The sequence below is a fragment of the Eptatretus burgeri genome, chromosome 1 (genome assembly GCF_056783735.1).
Source record: "Eptatretus burgeri isolate ZD-2024b chromosome 1, Ebu_testis_v1, whole genome shotgun sequence".
In the NCBI taxonomy this organism is placed as follows: Eukaryota; Metazoa; Chordata; class Myxini; order Myxiniformes; family Myxinidae; genus Eptatretus; species Eptatretus burgeri.
This window is the reverse complement of record NC_140961.1, coordinates 123,946,804-123,962,900: the sequence shown is the minus strand read 5'-3', so window position 1 is coordinate 123,962,900 and position 16,097 is coordinate 123,946,804. Positions and strand designations below refer to the sequence as shown.

General features: G+C 44.0%; 1 protein-coding gene across 3 annotated transcripts in view; it reads left to right on the top strand.

Moving 5' to 3' along the window:
* LOC147035333 (cytochrome P450 7B1-like) overlaps positions 1-16,097 on the top strand; it is a 91,067-nt gene that overhangs the window by 57,587 nt on the left and 17,383 nt on the right. For 2 of the 3 annotated variants that reach the window (XM_085896833.1, XM_085896823.1), the window contains exon 7: positions 4,808-5,094. In XM_085896833.1, the coding sequence (XP_085752959.1) occupies positions 4,808-5,094 (287 nt within the window). Of the gene's footprint in view, positions 1-4,807; positions 5,099-16,097 lie in introns of those variants that run through there. The other variant, XM_085896842.1, reaches the window with a different exon arrangement.

Sequence of the window (16,097 nt, the reverse complement as noted above, 5' to 3'; positions counted from 1 at the left end):
CAAAACCCTTGACAAAGAGTGGGATTGACTGGAATACGTAATAGGGAAAGCTCATTTTACGATTACACACGCCACCCAAGAGTTTTATATAATGGTTTCTAACAGGGGCCCATCCTTATCGTGTGGAAATGGAATCCTGTGCTTGGCACCAACTCGATGGCCGAAGGCGTCTCGGCGAAAGTTTCTCAAAGAGTCGAAAACCAAATCATGGTGCTCGGCCTTGAAGCAGACTCAGTGCTGCCAAAGCACCTTCACAGCGAGGAAGGATTACACTGGGTGGTTTGTCGTTGTCTTGCCAGTGGGTGTCGGGGCAACAATTTGTCATTTGTTCAGGATGCTGGTGATACGTCACTTCCTCTTCCCGAAGGACATCTTGGGATCTTTACGGTCCGCCAATCTATGCTGCCGGATGAGACGCCCAGTTTCACGTCCATCCGAAAAACGCCGGGATGACAGTTTATAGTTAAGTCGACATTTGAACGCAGACTAAACAGCTCAGAGGTGTGTGTGTGTGTGTGTGTGTGTGTGTGTGTGTGTGTGTGTGTGTGTGTGTGTGTGTGTGTGTGTGTGTGTGTGTGTGTGTGTGTGTGTGTGTGTGTGTGTGTGTGTGTGTGTGTGTGTGTGTGTGAAATAACGACAAAGCATCTGACAATGCAAAACTCGTCCGCTTTGTGTTCAGCCTTCTTCTTTGACCTTTTCACATTTTGACCGAATTATTAGTTTCTCTTCTCCATATTCTCATAATAAACGTTTGTTGAAAATTTGATGACAAAAGCTCAAATGGTAATTAAATTTTGAGGTGGATTGGATGAAAATTGACGGTTTTATGTCACGCTGACCTTTGACCTTTTGACCAAATTATTTTGACCAACACAATTTTGTCTTCTCCATATTCTCATAATAAACATTTGTTGAAAAAATGATGACAAAAGCTCAAATGGTAAAAGGGTTACGGCCTGGACAGACACATAGACGGACGCACAGACAGACAGACACACACATGCACACACACAGAAGTGATTGCAAAGCGCTGTCTCCCGCTGCGTGAAGGACAGGATATATATATATATATATATATATATATATATATATATATATATATATATATATATATATATATATATATATATATATATATATATTGAATAACAACGCCTCTGGGGCTCACATTTTTGCCAGTATTTGGCCTTTCCGTTTGGGTTTTAACTTTTTTGGACACATGAATCTCGGCTGTTGGAGGGCCGCAACAACAGATGGCAGCAGGTTCACGGACTTCGAGTATGAGAGGAGAAAAGGGAGAAAAGGACATCACATTTGAGAATATGTGTGGAATAAAGGAAATTAATGAGTCAGAGGGGGGTTATGGTTAGTTATTGTGTGCAGCCTGTAGCTGTTGGTTGCATCATTTTCTGTGGGCACGGTTGTGCCGCCGATGCAGTGCCCTCTATTTCCACTAAACTGGTATTCATTTGCCAACCTTCGAAGGATAACAGGCTGAGTCAACTCCACTTGGTGTTGATTCAACAGCATGACATGGGCTCGAACTGAAGAACTTACGATCTTAAGACAGCCACCTTAACTGTTGAGCCAACACCAGGCTTTGGGGGTCATCATGATAGTAGAAGAGAGCAGGGGTGGGAATGAGTGAAAGCATGAGGTGACGACGGGCAGCACCGTTGAAGGACTGGAGGGAGGGCTACAAGAGAAAAGGCACAGCAGAGTCGGTTCCATTGGCGAGAGAATGTAAGGGTGAAGGAAAGGAAGCGACCATTGAGGTGTACAGGTGGATGAAGAAATGTAGACGCATTACAGTACTTGTACTGTAAGGGTACATCACAGTGGAATCGGTACATTGAAAAGAATACAATATGTTCATTTCAATGGAGTTGTTGCTTTTAACCATGTGACCAGTCCAGTAGTATCGGTCACCATCGTGGAGTCATTCTAGTGCAGTCAGTATTGTGCAGTGTTATTGAAAGAATGATTGCTGTAATAACTTAATTCACTCTTTTAAAAAGGTGAGGGCACAAGGATGTTGATCTTCAAAAGTCTACCTCCCTCTCTGCACTGTCACATCGCACGAGGCGCTCGGTCACAGCCTGACCGACACGACATGAGACACGTTCCGGACACACACACACACACGTGGAAACGTTGCGGACATCTGCAGACGGCTTTTGATGGGCCGGTCGTTCCTGACTCAGTTGCTAACCCTGGGAGCACCGCGTTTCAGCCTTTCCCACAATTCTACTCCATAAAATCAGGGATGGACACAATATATATATATATATATATATATATATATATATATATATATATATATATATATATATATATATATATATATATATATATATATATATATATATATATATATATATATATATATATATATATATATATATATATATATATATATATGTATTAAGCCTGGTGTTGGCGCAGTGGTTAGGGCAGCGGCTTGGGATCCAAGAGGTCCTGAGTTCAAGCCCCGTTGAGCCACTGAATTAATACACCAGGGGGTTGACTCAGCCTGTCATCCTTCTGAGGTCGGCGAAATGAGTACCAGTATACTGGGCCGGTGTATACCCCGGTTAAAATAGGTGTACCATATCCCTGTGTTGTCAGAGGTGACCAGGGTTGCGTCAGGAAGGGCATCCGGCGTAAAACGTGCCAAATCACTATGCGGGTCATTCGGATGATCCGCTGTGGCGACCCCTAACAGGAGCAGCCGAAAGAAGAAGATATATATATATATATATATATATATATATATATATATATATATATATTTATATATATATATATATATATCCTCTCATTTCCCATGTTGACGACACCGATTCAAATCACTGAACGTCTTTCTGCAAACTAAGAGCCGGCAATGATGAATTGCCTTGACATTTCCAGATTGTTGGTTGGAGAAAGACGTTAAAAACACGCTCAACCAATCCTGCCTGGTTGTTTAATGTAAATCCGCCAAAAGTGTGGAAAATCAAACGGTTGTTACATTTTATCGACTGACATTGTAAACCAAAAATGAGACAAAAAATATACTTAACACAGCACCAAGAATTGTTCTTATTCTTCTTTACTTTTTCAGAGATCGCGGTCAATGACCTCAATAAAGGGACATCCAAAAGCAATACGTTTTTCCTCTGAAACTCCCAGCTTTGATGGATCATAATGATCGTTAAAATGGCCAGGAGTCGCAATTCCCAAAAACAATTCTAAAAAGTCCAAAAACGAATAATTATTTTAGCCTTGGGGCTGCACGCCCGACAGTCGCACAGAGGAGTTTCACCGTTCTTTGTATATATAGGACATTGTTTTTAATCTTTTTAAAATTTACTTTTTTTTAACCGCATGACTATTTTGTAGCAGGAGAGAGAAACAAGAGAAGGCCACCACTGCACATCGTCCGATGATGTATTTACTGAGCCACCCAAGAATCGCTCATGGGGGAGCCTCTAACTGGGGCTGTGTTTTAAGGTCGCGCCTCCATCATATGTCGAACTCAACAGCACGTTGAGCATGCCACGGCCGTACTTCATCGCTCCCTCCATCCAGCGGCCAAATCGGACGCGAAGAGCAGACACCGCACAGTAATCCTTCTGCAGCTGCACGTTTTTAATTCCGAGCTGACACCGCACCATTAATACTCCCACATGAGCCGATGCCCGCTGTCACCAGCGAGCCGCCCGCAATTCCTTACAACCGCTTATCTCCCGCTCCAGGCGCTGCTCCTCGCCGAGCTTCACGGAGACGCGCCGCCTTCGCATCCCCTCTGCCGCATCAAATAGTCCCTCCGAGGCACGACCGCCAGGCTGGGCTTCAAACGGTGCGCCTTGAATTCGTGCATTTTTTCGCATTTACGTTTTTTAAAATTAATTTTAAACTTTTTGCCCTTTATCGTATCACCATACCTGCTAAGTTCATTACCGAGGCTTTACAAGTGATGTTCTTTAAATCCTCAGACAGAATTCCATTCCTTTGGTCCCCTTTTTGGATGGCGGGAGTGAGCTCGCGTATCCCCCCCGGTATATTTTCCTTACATTCAATGGCACTTCCAACCAATGTTTTCCTTTTTTTTGTGGACAATGTTTCATTCATGTTGTTTTGTTCAGTAAGTATATGACTACAATGAATGCACTCACCAGATTCGGTGTTGTAATGGTTGGAGCGTCCGCTCTCTGTCTGCGAGTTCGGTGGTTGGAACCCTGGCCGGGTCATACAAACACTTAAAGAAGACTTTAAAATGTACATTCTTGCTTCCTTGCTTGATGCTCAGAATTAAAAAAAAAAAACAAACAAACAACAAAATGGATAGAGTATGGACAAGCAATCATAACTTGGCTATCATAGTATAGGCTTTGAATGGGCCTAATGGCCTACTACTCCTGCTTCAACGTTCCTTGTGAGCGATCACAAGCAACTCACACCGTACACAATATTGTGACTCGAAAAACGTTTCTCGGCCTCGAAGGAAATATTCATTGCGTTGAAGAACAAAAACTCCTTCTGTACAAGTTGTGGGGTGACACACCACTAAGCAACAATGGACATGACGCCATGTGGACATGCAATGTCAAAGGTTGAATGGCATCGTTCTCTGGAACGCTACTGCAGTTGCAAACTATGTGTGGAACAGCAACATGGGTATTGGAATCATATGGTCAGCCGTTTTTCATGTCGTAAATATATCCATCTAATTTGCAGTGCTTTTCATTTTTTTATATTGCAGCTCGTGCACGGCGCGCCATGTTTGTCGGGTCTCATGATGGTGCATTAATTGTGTGCCGCACAGATCTACAAGTACGATCGCTTCTTGGAGAACGGGCAGGAGAAGACAAACTTTTACAAAGGCGGACAGAAGCTGCATCACTATCTCATGCCCTTCGGATCTGGTGTGTCCATGTGTCCCGGTCGCTTTCTGGCCCTCAATGAGATCAAGCAGTTCCTGTTTTTGCTCATTGCAGTCCTCGACCTTGAGATATTGCCCGACCAGCCGCAAGTGAAAATCGACAACGGTCGTGCAGGCCTTGGTGTCCTCACTCCAACAGGCGATGCCTTGTTCCGTTTCCGACCCCGCAGGTGAGTTCGGATCTAACTTTCTTTGATGTCACCTGCATACTCTCACTCCCTCAGTCATATTTTCAGTCATGCTCCCACACCCTCGACTCCACACACACACACACACACACACACACACACACACACACACACACACACACACACACACACACACACACACACACACACACACACACACACACACACACACACACACACACACACACACACACACAGTCTTGATCAGAGTCTCACTTGCACCCAGTCTCGCCCCTACATTTTGCCTTCTCAGTCTCAATCACTCCCTTATCCCCATTTCCTCACTCTTTTAATGCGTTGTTTTTTTGCTGATGATGACATTTAGACCGAAACAGATGTCCAATGACTGTGTTGAATAATTTGTTAACCCATGACCAATACATATGCTCCTTCTGGGTGGCGATCCATAATGATGCTGCCCATTGAATCCCTGCCCATGTGCTGGCAGGGTAACCTAGAGGTGGGCACACCCACCTCTGAGATGATATAGCCTGGGTTCGAATCTTTACCTAGCTACAAACTGTCATTCTGGGCCTCACAAGCAGGGCGAGACACCAAATGCTTGTGCCGTCCCTCGGATGACCGTTAAACTGGGCGTCCCATCTGCCAGCATTAGTAGGTGGATGTAAAGATCCCATGGTGTCCTTCACAAAGAGTAGGCGAGCTATCACCACCACCAACACAGCCTCACTCCCAGCCAACGATGCCACTCGCAGCGTTGTGCTGCATACGGAAGAAGAAGAATAAGTAGAAGAGGAAGAGACTTGCTTTGAAGAAGCAGAAGAAGAGGTAGAGAGAGAGAGAGAGAGAGAGAGAGAGAGAGAGAGAGAGAGAGAGAGAGAGAGAGAGAGAGAGAGAGAGAGGGAGAGAGAGGGGGAGAGAGAGGGGGAGAGAGAGGGAGAGAGAGGGGGAGAGAGAGGGGGAGAGAGAGGGGGAGAGAGAGGGGAGAGAGAGGGGGAGAGAGAGGGGGAGAGAGAGGGGGAGAGAGAGGGGGAGAGAGAGAGGGAGAGAGAGAGGGAGAGAGAGAGGGAGAGAGAGAGGGAGAGAGAGGGAGACTTCCCTAATATATGCTTCCCTGCTTTTGACAATGATAGAAATAAACAAGAGCGAGAATTGCTTTGCATAAGATGTCCCCTTCCAGTCCCAATGAATGTTCATTAGATTAAAAATTTGTTTGCATTTAACGCACGCTCGAGCCGATATCAGAACAAAAAATAAAGAAGAAGAAACCCTCAAAACCACTGAATTTGGGTCTATTTGGCAAAAATAAAAGGAAAAACAATTTTCATCGACCGGTATCTTTTGTAGAGGTGAAACCAACAGAGACAACTAGGATAACAAACCAGAGATAACAATTACAGTCGTTTGCTTTAACGCATGCTCGAGGCGCTACCGCAACCATAACGAAGAAGAAGAATCTCTCTATCCGACCATGTTTCGTTTGTTTCTCGACTTTGCTTGTTTCATATTAAAAAATACCCCAATGTATTTACATGAAGCAAAAACATGCTTACGGCTTATGTGCATATATAATACACGTGGTTATACACCTGAGATCATGCCAACCGCACTGGGTCGTGGACCAACACCCAAGGCCTAAGGCCTATCAGTCTGTGCTGCTTCATGCAATGGTGGTGCATGATTTTATTGGGGTGGAGTCAGGTTGGCTGTCCAGCCAATGGGTGTAAAGCAGTGGGGTGCAGTCAATTCAACTGAACACTGACCCGTGTATAATACGTGATATTTTATAAGTTTAAAAAGGGGATAACTCTGTGAAAAAATGGCGAAATGACCTGAAACTCGAAATTGTTCTGTAACTTATCATAACATAACCACGTATCAAGTTTCCGTTGAAGATGTTGCAGGATATGGGAAAAAAATGTCGGAAATACCACAGATGGGACAGACGGACGGATAGACGGACAGATGGAGAGCAAACCTATCGGCCCCTCCAGTGAAACCTGTAGGGGACTAATAATTATTATTGACAGCTCAGTCGTTTCTGATCTTCACTCAATCAAACGTGAATAAAACTGCCCTCATGATGTCGTGTTGCTACGAGGGGTGTTCCCAAAGTTCTCAAAGCAAGATACTCGGAATTGTCAAAGACATGCCAACGTTTAATCTCAATTTTGCAATCACCAGTAGTTCTAATAAGAGAAAATATGTAAATTTATTTTGTTATTTATCTGTATGACTCGTTTTACCTTTTTTAAGCGTGGGTGCGTGCATGTCTTCGACTATTCGATCTCGTTCGAGCATTTTTAAACATCCGCTGTAGTAATATCTACTCGAACTTGTGCCGTCATTAATCTGGCTGCCCCATGTGCATTCATGAAGACATAAATGAGGTTTCGGATCGATACGATGTTCACACCACGATGTCATTGGATTAACGGCCATACAAAAAAATATGTGAATCTTTTTGGCAGCTTTTTGACACCTGCCGCATCCCCCTCACCCTCCCACCTCTCCCGCACCCCCATGACGCCAGGTGATGCTTTATCTGACCCCAACCCTAAAAAAAAACATGCGACTCTGTGAATGAAAGCAATGTCGCCTTTTTAAAATTTCAAGCAGCTTCCATTCTGCAAGTTGCTTTTTTTTATCGGTGGCATCTGACAGCTCAGTCAATAATTTAACGATGCCCTTCAACTCCATCCAATTTTTACAAACTTATAGTTGAACTTCCTCCTTTCTTCTTTTCGGAAATGCCCTCTCGTAGCTTTCTTTGAATCAACGATTGAAAACAACACCTCTGCAATGTTAGACAAATTGAAGCGAAAAGCAAGGTCGTTCGAAATTGGCACGTCCTGTCGTGGTGAAGGGGAATGCAAGATTCAAGATTTAAGATAATTTATTGCCCATGTTATTAAGCAGAAATTTGACATCCACTGGGAATTCAAGAACAAAAAATTATATTGATAACATGATGACAACAATGGATCAGCCACCAGGCTGCAGATATACTATAGTGTACATTGTATCAAAACTTTTTTTCCACATTACCATGGAACATATGGATGGCATTTGGCAAAAAGGATTAGCGTAAGTGAAAAATGTCAGCGAAGGGTATATGAATGGCAGGCAGATGTCTGAATGATTGGAACTCGAACAGTTATGCAGTTCGTGTGATGGGTCTTACATCATCTTATGAAATTTAAGTAGAACGTGTTTCTCACACAAATAACGATTTATTTATTTATTTATTTGTTTGTTTTTAGGAAACGTTTTGTCTAATTTACTCATTGTGCAATCTTCATGGGTCTTTCTCGTTCATTCACACTTTCTTTTCACAAGTTATCAAAAGTACAAATCAAGCTTTTGGACCTCACCATCAGCCATTATCTTTTTTTGAGCGATTCACATGTCTGAGTTGGCTTCCAAAGCTAGTCACCGACTGGGCATCCTCCATCGTACAAAGTCCTTCCTTGGCACACCTGAACTCCTATCCACCGACAAGGCTTTCATCCACAGCTTGACTGAGTACTGCTCTCGCCTCTGTGCTGGCTCCCCTGCTTCACATATTGCTCAGCATGACGCTGTGGAAACCAAGACCTTCAAGATCATTGGAATCTCCCACGATGAAGCTGAGTCTTTTGTCCTATCGCTTTCCTATCACAGGTCGGTGGTCTCTCTGTCTTCTACTGCCTTATATCTGGTCTTGCATCCTCTGCCCTTTTCATGTTCTGCCCCCATCCCCCCCCTCCAGGTTTCTGCAGGGTGCACAAGCTCTGCCAGTAACCTCCCTCTCGTGAAACTACCTAAAATCTCGGATCACTGCTCACCTCCACTCATTCATTTCTCTTTTTTTTTTCCCACCTGTGGAACATACTTCCACATTTTCTTCGATCTCATTCTTCCCTCCAGGTCTTCAAGACAGCTGTTCACCACCATCTCAGATCATCCCCGATCCGAAACCAAATAATCCTCCCAAAGGCCACCTCTTTCTGTTTTTCCTTTAACTTCTGTGATTGAGAGTTTGTGGCTCGATCCATCTTATTCACCCCCTTGTGTCTTCTCCCCTTTGCTGTCATTGTTTGCCATATCCCTTATTTCTCCATGTCTCCCTCTATCTTGTCCCTCAACCCTGCTGTTTATGTTTGTCCCTCAACCCCTCCCCCACCCATCTGTTTCTGCTCTTCTTTTCCTTCTGTTACATCCTGGAATGTTCTGTGTTCTAGTTCCTCTATGAACCTCAACACGGTATACATATAAAAATGAAAGTCAGACGACTTTGGATCAGATACTGATAAAAAAATGAGCCATGATACCATTATCAAGATGAAACCTTTTCTCTTCCTGAGAAAGTACATTCTCTGGTTTCCTTTACTGGCCAACACTTCAGAATTTCTGTTATATTTTAATTTGTCTTTAATCTATATGTCAAAATACTTCAACCCACAAACTTCAAATCAAAGATGTCTGTGCCCATGAAGGTGAAGATTGTGTCACTTGACTGTGGCTCCGACAAGCTCTTCCTCGTCCACATCACCCCCACCCACCCCACCCCACCCCCTCCACCCACTCCACCTTCCCCCCTCCCGTGACACTCGGTGATGCTCCAGGAAACACCTCCCCACCCACAAAGCATCGCTTATTTTCTGTACAGCCCCTGAAATGAATGACTCATGGATGCTAATTATTATCATGGGGGTGTTGATGCCATTACAAGATGCTTCAAATCTGACCTGGACTTTTGTTTATTAAAAAAAAAACATAGCAATGATTGTAGATTTGTAGTTATTTCAATATATATATATATATTTTTTAACCTTCAAGCATGTCACCATTACCATAATCACAAACTGGCAGGATGGCCTAGGCCCTAAACTTCAAGGGCGGAGGCCAATCCTGCCAGCCCCTGATTATGGGTCATGGTTACGAACACTGTCAAAAGGTCAAATTTCCTTTTCAAAAAGCTACAAATCTACAGCCATGGACGGTAGACCATCTAAACATATGCACAATCGTCTCTGAGCCGTGTAGCCTGGGTTTGAATCCTGACCCGGCTAAACTGTCGTCCTGGTGTCTCACAGGCAGGACAGGGCATCATTATGCATGTCGTTGCTCAGATGGACGTTGAATTAGGCATCTTGTCTTATTGGTGGACGTCAATGATTTCACGTTGTCCTTCACAAAGAGAAGGTGAGCTATCGCCGGCACCCTGGCCAGCCTACAGGGGGGCACTGAATTGGCATCACAGTTGCACTCCCAGTGATAATTAAACCAACAGCAGGGTGTATTATTGTTATGGATTTGGAAACCTTGTGCACACAAGCAGCCAGAGTCCCCATAGTTCAGTTATTTCGATAAGTATGTGTTAATAGTTAGAATCCTACCTTGTGTGCGCTACGAGTTATTTTCCAGTTAGTTTTTTTTTTTTACAACTTCAACAACTACATCCTCTACATCAACAACTACAACAACAACGCCATTGCCCACGTGCATCGTGTCACGTACAGGGGTGAGGTTCCTTCCACCCACCGTGAGCTCGTCCAATCAACGGAGGCCACGAGTCGTCCGACAACCCCCCGGCCAATCAGGAGGCGAGTGGCGAGGAGAAGAGGCCCCTCCCACCAAAAGAGGAGTACAATGGTTGTGTGGAGCCGTTTTTTGGCAGACCGGGTGATCGTGGTGACGGCAGAGTGGTTGTGAGAGTCGAGAGGATGGCAGATAGGAGGATCGTGGCGATTCTGAGCAGGCTGTCATCGTGGCAGACGGTCATGTGTGGTGGTTGGAGCGGTCTGAGGCAGTGGTGGTCATGGTTGAGCGGTCTCGTTCGTGGGCCGTGGACTTCAAGTCATGGGTTCGAGTCCCACCAGTGGTTCGGGTCGGTGTGACCGCATGAGGCGAGACAGGTACCGGCGAGGCTCTGGTCCCCCAGCTCGCCTTTCTCTCCTGGGCTGAAGACTGACTAAAGACCCACGGGTCCATTTCGTGTGTGTGTGTGTGTCCGTCCATGGGCCCGTCTTTAAGTTGGATTGTTTAAGTGCCTTGTACATACCTGCATTGCTTTTAGTCGGTTTAACTGAACTCTGTGTCTCCCCTCCCTGATTATCGTAAAATAAACCCCTGTTAAATGTACCAGCTCATTTTCTGTGCTTTCCTCCATTGGCCTAACATGGTGCGAATTGCCAATTAGTAAGACTGTTCGTGCCGTAGGTTCTTCATTTGGTCCGGCGCGGCTTTGGGAACTTCCGCTCGGTTACGCCGGATCCGAGTCAGTGATAGCGAGTCGATTCGGACAAAATCGGTCGAGGGTGTGGTTTTCCCCGGTAGTTGGACGACTTGGGTATTTAAGTATATTGAAATTAGGCAATTAACCCTGCCCCACACCGTCGAAATATTGGCGACCACAGTCCTCTAAGTCAGTCGTTCTCAACCTTCTGGAGCCGCGACCCCCCCAAAAATTTAAGTTTGTGTTCGCGACCCCCCCCCTCCCGACTCGCACTTGAAACACACTGCAGTGACGTCACAGAGCACATAAAATAATCCACAGTGCCTGGAGCACATTGGTCAACGCCTAGGTACTGCCAGCTGTTAAAACGAAACAGAACTAAACTGGCATCACAAATTAATTATTTACACTCTGATGTATAACACAGTAAAAACAGCCAGCCACATTCATAAAAAAGGCTTCTCTAATTGCAAAGAGCGGTATGTAGCCTATTTATGCACGGGACACAGACTAGAAGATTGAGCGACCCTCTGCTGCAGACAGAGGTTACTATCACACATGACAGCTACCAGACGTACACAAACCTTGCATTACTGACCAAAAATATACAAAAAAACAAAACAACAAAACAAAAACTACCAAAACTACCACTTCCAAAACTTTAGCTTTCAGTCCCCTTCTTGTCCCCTGCATGGCGCCAGCTCCATCTGTACACACAGAGATGCAACTTTCCCAAATTAGCCCCTCCTCGCGCATTTTACTGTCCAGTCTGTTAAAGATGTCACGACCAGTGCAAGTTCCTTCAAGTGTTGAGCAAAACAACATATCCTCGTACATTTCCCCCTCGTAGCTAGATCTTGCAAAAACAAGTAACTGTGCATCACTGGAAACATCCGTTGTTTCGTCAATTTGGAGGGAAAATCTTCCACTTTTCTTCACTCGTTCAATGAGCTGCTCTTTAATGTCGTTGGCCATTTCACCAATGCACCTCGCCATTGTGTCATTAGACAGTGGAATAGCCTCGTGTCCTAGCTATTTTTTCACCATGCAGAGCTCTGGTCATCGCAATCACTGCTGGGCGGATCAGGCTCTTTACCATAGTATGGGGCTTTTTGGATTGAGCAACCAGGTATGCCACTTCATATGAAGCCAACAGGGCTTTGACAAGGGATTGTAGAGTGCTCACGTACAGTCGTCTTTTGGCTCTGTCGTTCTCCCTCCTTACGACAAAAAAATCGAATGGTTTGTCAATGTCGGATGGGTGTTTGGTTTGTAAATGTCTCTTCAATTTCACTGGTTTCAAGCTTTCGTGAGCAAGCACTTCTGAATACAGAACACACTGTGGATATTCCACTTCATTTTTGGCTCGGCATGTGAATCCGTACTGCAGAAAGTCAGTCTGATATTTCTGACGCTTGTTGGAGGCCAAATTTGCCGCTGGCGCCTTACGTTTTTCAGTTGAACTCGTAACAGTTGGCCCACCTTCACATGTGTCGTCTTTGTCCGCATCTTGAGCTGGCAGACGTTTTTTGACAAGCCACCGATCCATATTCAGCCACCTTGTAGTAGTTAGCTAGCACTAACATTGACTTTCAGCACCCGCCACTGTGTTGCATGCGTGCTCTCGATCTCGCTCTCACTCGCACGTGCGCACGCACACACACGCACACACACACACACACACACACACACACACACACACACACACACACACACACACACACACACACACACACTAATTTCACTTGCTGCTCAAATCTGTTTCATAATGACTACATTATAACATTGGTATGGGAGATTTAATTGAAAAATCATTTTCAAAAAATATTTATGAATTTCTTTATTATATATTTGTTTGTTTATTTGTTTTCACAACCTTCCCGCGACCCCCGAAAACAATCTCGCGACCCCCCAGGTTGAGAACCATTGCTCTAAGTGACCCGTGACCTTTCGGAGTTGTCCGAGAGTCACGACCTAAATTCGGGATGTTCGGTGGGACATGACTCCACTGCTCCACCTAGTGGTCATTTATTGCCACCGAACCAAGCCCACAACATTATAACCTCAATGAATGAATAACCCATAATCACATGTTTCCCACGACAACTTGCTGAAAATCAAGATGGCGACGAGTGAGGGAACTGAGAGCGTGGAACAGCCTAAAATTATATTTCTGTTCAAAGAACACATAAATTCTGTTCAAATTTACACTCATTTGGTTTCACGGCTTGGTAATGACTTTCCCATCAAGGATGTCCGTATGAAACAGCACCCTGGGGACAAGAATATTGTCCTGAACGGGGATACAAAAGATGATGTCATGCATTGGCTACATACACCTCCTCAGGAATTCTACATTGAAGGCAGCCAAAAGTTTCCACTCGTATGGGGCAAGTGTGTGCACAAAGCTGGAGCACACCTTCAAAAGTAATGTATTGTTTTTATCTGCGACGAGTCGCAGGTCTACGAGAGCTCCGCGTGGTTGTAGCTGATGTTTTTGGGAGTCGATTTTTGAAATGTGCACCCATTGGTTGGACAGCTGCCAGACCCAACCCACATTTGTCGCTTGACTCCACTCACCATGGCAACCATACAAAATAATAATATGGCCGCCATCCACCTAAAACATCAGGCCTGTAGTTCTCTGCTGCTTATATACTGCTCGGTTTTGTTGCATCAGATTCCCATTGACTTTGTTTGGGTCAAGTATTACTCATGATGAGTAAGTATCTAATCATATGTCGAATAAAAATCATTATTAATGTTTAATCAAGCCTATCGGCACGCACTGTATGCGCCTCCAGAAAAAAGATAGCGTTACATAATTTTCGAACAACCTCATATTGGGGTTAAACAATCCATGACTGTAACGAATCAGCTCGCTCTGACATAGCCGTGGCAGAGGTTGATGTGGATGAGAGGTGTCGAGTTAATATTTTAATAGCGCATTAATTGTTTTTCCCAATCACGCTGTTCATCTTTTAAGAGTGCTTTAAATGTGTGTTTCCCAATCGGCCCATCACCGTATTTTTGTCACAGGTTGTGACCCCATTGCGGTCATTGTTGTTGTAATAATAATACTACTTACAAGCTTTGTTTTGAGGATAAACAAAAGTCCAGGTCAAATTTGAAGCCCCCTTGTAAAAGGATAAAGTGAACTGACAGGATAAATGATGCAACCTTGGGTATACAAATTTGAAATTTTGATGCAGCACAGGCGTGATGAGCCAAATGGCCTTTTCCTGTGTTAAATAGCAAGCTCGCTGAGCACCTTTCTTTTTTTGTATACAATGTCGAGGCTTGTTTGAGATGTTAGGACCAATTCTAGCCCTCGTTTCATGTAATGCTGTGTATTTGTATAACTCTCGAACTGCTAAGTGGTTTCACCCTGCTCCCCACGGTTAGTCGGGACCAATGATCTCTGCACTAACTGGATGGGAAGCTCCACCTTGGTTGGTCGAGTGATTGTGAAGCCGAGTGGTGGCCATATTGGGGACACCCAGAAAGTGACTCCACTCCATCACAATTATATTTGTATAACATGTCGAGCAACCCCATGGGCACCAGCACCGGCACTTTTTGTTGTGTTGTTTGTCGCTGTAATTTTTTTGGGGGGGAATTTTAAGAATGGGGAAACGGTGAAAAACTATTTCAATGATATACCACTGTTGTTGATCACCGAGGCATGGCCAAAACCTAAAAAAAGGTATTTTGGGGAACAATTGCTTACATTTGTAAAATGTTATGAAGCATGTTCAATGTTCATGTTTGCTTTTATTTGTCTGAGCATTTATCGATGTGACTCGTGAAAACGTTTTTGTACAAATCATATTTTCTTGACCCCACACTGCCCGGGTCCTTGGTTATTAACATAAAACACCTTGTAGGTGATTTCTATGCTTTCCCCATTGTTCTCCTTCCTACTCCACCCCCACATCCCCACCACCAGTGAATTTAAATTGAGAAACTGTTAAATTGAATGAATGGGGTACAGATGTGACACAGGGGTTTGATGGGCCGCATGCCCTCCTCCTGCATCCAAGTTCCTTGTGAATCTATTTAATACGTACGACTATGCTTCAACCTCGGACAGCAAACGCTTTGGGACATCCCAGGTGCCTTACCTCGGCAACTGGGCAGACATATACATATTGCGTACTCGTCAAAAATTGCGTATGCATGCTTTGTCTGGGCATTTATCGATATTGATGTGAATAATGAAAATTGTTTTTGTCCAAATCAATTTTTTGGGCCCTGATTGGGTACTTGGCAATTAATATCGTACCATTTCCAGGTTTGTGTGACTAGTGGTTCGGGAGGAGATGCAAAACTGACACACAGACAACGGGTCTTATAATGTGCAAAAAGGCATCATAAACGTACAGAAACTGAACGACTCATTTTCAAAACATTTTCACATGTTTGTTACAGTAAGTGCCTCAAAGTGTGCCAACACACGTGTAACGTGCATATGTTACTTTACTCTCCGTTAATGTGAACTTCACATGAGTGTAATGCTCAACTTTCGAAAAGGTATCATTGAATATTTTGTCTTCAAAAAGTGACAATTTGGCAAACAGTGTTCGGGCTAACGGTTTAAAAGACAATATCCACATTCCACATTAAATGTCTACAAAATGGGAAAGAATAACTACCTCAAAATTTCTCATTTTTGTCTTTACAATTTCGTTTTTTTATTATTTTTATTTTTTTTGTATTTTTTATTTGTTTGTTATTTATTATTATTTATTACTAGACGATCCTTGAACCCGTTGGGTTCCTGTTGTGACAGCGGTTGCTAAAA